The sequence below is a fragment of the Etheostoma cragini genome, chromosome 12 (assembly GCF_013103735.1).
Source record: "Etheostoma cragini isolate CJK2018 chromosome 12, CSU_Ecrag_1.0, whole genome shotgun sequence".
NCBI classification, from domain to species: Eukaryota; Metazoa; Chordata; class Actinopteri; order Perciformes; family Percidae; genus Etheostoma; species Etheostoma cragini.
Genome location: NC_048418.1, coordinates 1,154,912 through 1,160,715, shown reverse-complemented (window position 1 = coordinate 1,160,715; position 5,804 = coordinate 1,154,912). Strand labels below are relative to the sequence as shown.

The 5,804-nt window shown below is 45.0% G+C and overlaps 1 protein-coding gene across 1 annotated transcript in view; it reads right to left on the bottom strand.

The window, feature by feature from the left end:
* LOC117953958 (HERV-H LTR-associating protein 1) overlaps positions 1 to 5,804 on the bottom strand; it is a 10,963-nt gene that overhangs the window by 3,820 nt on the left and 1,339 nt on the right. Inside the window, exons 3-6 of the mRNA XM_034887375.1 lie at positions 3,139 to 3,219; positions 2,143 to 2,226; positions 959 to 1,042; positions 652 to 735 (exon numbers count right to left, since the gene is read on the bottom strand). Of these exons, the coding sequence (XP_034743266.1) occupies positions 652 to 735; positions 959 to 1,042; positions 2,143 to 2,226; positions 3,139 to 3,219 (333 nt within the window). The remainder of the gene's footprint in view (positions 1 to 651; positions 736 to 958; positions 1,043 to 2,142; positions 2,227 to 3,138; positions 3,220 to 5,804) is intronic.

Genomic DNA, 5,804 nt, shown 5'->3' with positions numbered 1-5,804 from the left:
ATATATATATATATTTATATAATCATCAGGTAGCAGTTAGTTTCATTTTAGCCACAGACCCAATGTCAGCGAACTCTTTGTACTCTTAATCCTTGAGGAAAGGTGATAAGTTAAAGAATGGGAAACATTTCCATTTGATATTTTTAACTAAATGCACTTCCTTTCTGATTATTACAAATAATAAAGCCACGTAAACATGTTAAAGTAGAAGATGGGCAGTCTAGAACGGATGTGTTGTTATTTAATCTGCTACAGATAGAGGCTAAGAAGAAAGGTAAGAAAAGAAAGAAAAACAATGTAAATGTGTGTATGCATCTGAGTCTATGACGTGTAATAAGGGAAGCATACGATTTTTTATTTAATAAAGAATAAAAGTAGAGAAAGGGGGTTCGACCTATCTATATGTTCCAATAAACTACTAGTATGATGATGTGATGTGTCTCTCACATCAGATACAGGTAGGTCTTGGAGAGGATTCTCTCGGTAGTGACCGTCTCTCATTTGGACTCCGTATTGACTCGAACCTCGTTGGACTCTGTCCCGACTAGACCTGGTCTTGGACTCGACAGAGGTGGACTTGACTACGGCCCTGTCCTTAATCTCAGATCTCACCTACACTACGTATTAGAATGTCTTTATGTTGTCACCCACCTGATAAGATGGAGGCAGATTTGAAGAGTTCGTGCAGGTAACTGGTTGAGTTTCCCATCACATCCAACAGGATGGCCGTGAAGTCTAAAAAGAGATATTTAATATTTAAACAGTATGTACAGTACAGGCCAAAAGTCTGGGGTCACTTAGAAAAGTCCATAATACTGCATTATAGACAGAATACCAGCTGATCTGAGTGGGGGGGGCTCACCTGTTAGATCGTAGGATCATGGCCCTGAATGCATCTCAGTGTGCTCACCTGTTAGATCGTTGGATCAGGGCCCTGAATGCATCTCAGTGTGCTCACCTGTTAGATCGTTGGTCTCGTTTGTGACGCAGTAGCAGAATCTTCTCCTGAACGTGTTGCTTTCGAAGCTTTTAATGCTGGAAACTGCAAAACAGCAAAACGGCGTGTCACATTTTATTTCATTCAGCACTAATAAAGTCCAAACGTGTGGCGTTAAAACAAATATATACAAAAACTATCCACATTTAAACCTCGTGTTGTTGAGTCAAAATTGAAATCAACACTTTTGTTGACACTTTTTAGCGGTTTTTAAACTTTTTCTTACTTTTTTGTCCCATTTTTCAACACTTTTAAAACTTTTTTTGACATTCTCAACACTACATACCACTAAGTTATTAACTTTAGTTTTACAGTTATTTTTGGAATTTATGATCAATAAACCTCATTTATAGGAAATTGTACCTAATGTTTGAGGTAGAAAAGCAGAAATTAGGAATTATTGAGACGGAAGGGATGTTGATGATTATCACAGACTGGAATATGTCAACTTTTACTCAATACTATTTCAAAAACACTTCCATTTGTTTTACAATGCTATAAAATTGAATAAGACGCCCCAAAATTAATGAAAGTAGAGATTTGTACTTGGCAAAGAGCGTTGGGTGGAATCAATCATGTTATTTTGGGGAATTAAAAAGAACATTAATATAAGACAACATGAGGGCAACATGAGGACAACATGAGGGCAACATGAGGACAACATGAGGACCACATGAAGACAACATGAAGACAACATGAGGACAACATGAGGACAACATGAAGACAACATGAGGGCAACATGAGGACAACATGAGGACAACATGAGGACCACATGAAGACAACATAAAGACAACATGCGGGCAACATGAGGGCAACATGAGGACAACATGAGGACAACATGAGGACCACATGAGGACAACATGCGGGCAACATGAGGACAACATGAGGACCACATGAAGACAACATGAACACAACATTTGGACAACATGAGGGTTTAAAAAAAAAGTTAATTACATGCAGTGACACATCCATCCACTAGATGGCAGTACTGACAAAGTTATATTTATTATAGAAATGGACCCAGTAATGCAGACTTTTCTCAATATATTGAGGTCCAATAGAAAGTCTAACTGTCTAACTCTTTAATATCTTGTGACTGAGCAGCTTTGAGGGGACGGAGAACTTTGTAAAGAGTTGGTATTTACTGTTGTAGACGAGCAGGGTGAGTTTGTGGAGAGCCAGGGAGCTGTAGGACGTCACGCTGAGGAGGGAGAAGAGCTGCCGGGAGCCTGCAGGACAGCAAGAGACACGGGAGGACTAATATTGAGATGCATCGGCATACAAGGATGTTTCAATTCTAGATATGTTTGTTTCAGTCAAGTTATTTTGGTTCAAACCAGGGAAACATAGCAAACCAGGTTTTTAACCCTTGTGTTGCTTCACCTTCGGGACCCTCTCGTATCCCTCAGGTCAAACTGACCCGGGACTTATTTGGGGTTTTAAAAACAACACTGAAATAACATTTTAGGTCAAAAAGGCGACAAAAAGGCGACAAAAAGGCGACAAAAAGGCGACAAAAAGGCGGCAAAAAGGCTACAAAACAGTTTCTACCAATGTTATGTAACCCTGGTCATCAACAGGAACTCCGATTGGACAGATAGTCTAGCTAGCTGTCTGGATTTACCCTGCAGAGACCTGAGGACCAGGTAACCATAATCCTCAGATTGGACAGATAGTCTAGCTAGCTATCTGGATTTATCCTGCAGAGACCTGAGGACCAGGTAACCATAGTTCTCATGAATCAGCCGCAGGTTAGAGCACCAACACAGAGACAGAGGACGGGGACGGACATCTGAAAAGATGACAAAAAGGTATCAAAACAATTACAAAAAGGCGGCGAAAAGACGACAAAAAGGCGACGTTTCTACCAACGTTACGTAAGAGGCCGAGAACGGGGACGGACATCCAGTCTAAAGGAGTGAAATCCGTCTGCTCCGGAGCAATACTGGAAGTGGTACGTCGTGGACGTAGACCAGCACGGACAGAGACCACAACAAGACAGTGAGAAAGTGTCCTGTGTCCTTTGAGTGAACTGTTCTTTTAAAGCTCTGCAGTTTGACCTGTGGTGTAATCACGAAATCCATTAAGAAGAGTTATAGCTCAGCATTGATCTGCATATGACAGATATTATGACAACGTACCCGATTGGCTGGTGTTTATTAAGGTATTGACCAGGGGCGTGAGGTCGATGGCAGCCGGGTCGATGTGCTCCGCCGGGATCTCTGGGAAATAACAGCAGACGGCAGACATCATGGTCAGGGTTTAATCTCTGTTAGGGAATTAACAGCATCAGCGAAACGTGGCCGTATTATTGCATGAATGTCCTAAAATGACCAAAACAGTGACAGTTACCCAGAGGAATTAGTCCCTGGTGGGGTAGTTATCGGATAGCAGAGGGGCAGAGAAGGGACGGGTCTCATTTATTGAGTCCACGGGGTCGTCTTATTGAATATAATTCAGATATTTTATCAGTTGGATCCGGAGGACGTTCAGTTCTCAGTCACATTTGTTCTTTGGATGCTGATTTATAATTAGATAGTTATTAAAGAATAAGATAATCAGACTATTAAATCAGGAATGTTTTCAAAGGATTTATTAAAACTTCTTCTTGTTAAAAGGGATCATTCGGGCGCCCGGATGGCTTAGTTGGTAGAGCGGGCGCCCACAGATTGAGGTCTACTCCCCGTCACAGCGGGCCCGGGGTTTGATTCTGACCTGCGACCCCTTTGATGCTCATCACTCCCCACCCCACCCCTCCATGTCTTCACCTGTCCGGTCAAATAAAAGCTTAAAAATGCCCAAAAGATAATCTTAAAAAAAAGGGAAAGGTCAGATTCCTCGTCATTCGATACCCAATTTCCACACCTGACGAGTGTGGCCCGGTTGGCTCAGTTGGTGGAGCAGGGGCGCATATACATAGAGGTCCGGGGTTCAAGTCCGACCTGTGACCTGCAGGTCTTCCCCCTTTCTCACCTAGATGAGACAGGTAGATTCAAGCTCTACCGATTCTAGATCGTTTCATAGCATTCCAAAAACCAATCAATAATTTTTATTTTGTAATAGCGTGTCTACTATCACACATGGCTGTAGTCAAGACCACCTTAGTCGAGTCCAAGACTTGTCCAAGACCAAGACTAGTCGAGTCCAAGAAAAGGCCGAGTCCAAGACTCGAGTCCGAGACCGGACTTGAGTACTGCTATCACATGGGAAAAGTAACTACATGTGGCCGGGTTGGGTCAGTGGGTGGCACAGGCGCACATATACGTAGAGGTTTGTGCCTCAACGCAGAGGTCAGGGGTTTGAGTCCGACGAGGGCTGATTTCCCGCAGGTCTTCCCCCTCTGTCCCCCTTTCTCACCTAGCTGTGCTGTCGTGAGTTAAAGGTGGAAATGCCCAAAAAATGATGTTAAAAAAATTTAACAACATTGTTCTTTTAACTGAGAATCGTTTTTGAATCGTATCATGAGCCTAAAAATCGATATTGAATCGAATCGTGCACCCCTACTGAACTTGCACTTCCCCAAATCTGTTTCATTTCTGTGGTACAAGGCATGTGAAGTCTACGGGTGAAACTCACAAAATTAGCATATGGTGCAAAAGTTGAAGGTGAAACTAATATATCATATAGACTCATTACATGCAAAGTGAGATATTTCAAGCATTTATTTGATATAATTTTGAAAGCTTATGATAACCCCAAATTCAAAATCTCAAAATCAAAAAATTTGCCTCTCCGGGGAACCATCCCCTTATCGAGGTTTGTGTGTCTCTATGAACCTGAGGGCTGTGTTGTCTGGAGCTTTGTGCTCCTGGCAGGGTCTCCCATGGCAAAGTGGTCTCAGGTGAGGTTCCAGACAAAGAATGGTTCAAAAACCCCATGAATAGCCAAGGTAGAGAGGGAGTGACCCTGCCCGGAGGTGGCCTGGGGCCCCCGTCTGGAGCCAGGCCCAGACGGGGGACTCGTCAGCGAGCGCCTGGTGGCCGGGTTTGCCACGGAGCCCGGTCGGGCACAGCCCGAAGAAGCTACGTAGCACCCCTATCTCCATCCCGTAGGCCCACCACCTGTGGGAGAAACCGCTTGGGTCGGGTGCGTTGCCAAATGGGTGGACCCGGGCCAGAGGACCAGACCCGGGCGGCAGAGGCTGGCTCTGGGGACGTGGAACTTCACCTCTCTGTGGGGGGAGGAGCCAAAACTTGTGCGGGAGGTGGAGCTCTACCAGTTAGATCTGGTGGGGCTTACCTCTACGCACAGTCTCGGTTCTGGAACCGTACTCCTGGATAGGGGTTGGACTCTGTCCTACTCCGGAGTTGCCCAGGGTGTGGGGATACTCACAAGCCCCCGGCTGAGCGCCGCTGGGTTGGAGTTTACCCCGGTGGACGAGAGGGTCGCCTCCCTACGCCTGCGGGTGATGGGGGGGAAAACTATGACTGTTGTTTGTGCTTATGCACCAAACAGGAGTTCGGAGTATTCAGCCTTCTTGGAGACCTTGAATGGAGTCCTGTATGGGGCTCCAGTAGGGGACTCCATAGTTCTGCTGGGGGACATCAACACACACGTGGGTGATGATGGAGATACTTGGAGAGGCGTGATTGGGAGGAACGGCGTCCCTGATCTGAACCAGAGTGGTTGTCTGTTGTTGGTGGCCTAGGGTGCTCATAAGTGTACGTGGTACCAGAGCCCCCTAGGCCGAAGGTCAATGATCGATTTTATAATCGTTTCATCTGATCTTAGGCGGTATGTTTTGGACACTCGGGTGAAGAGAGGGGCAGAGCTGTCAACTGATCACCATCTGGTGGTGAGTTGGGTC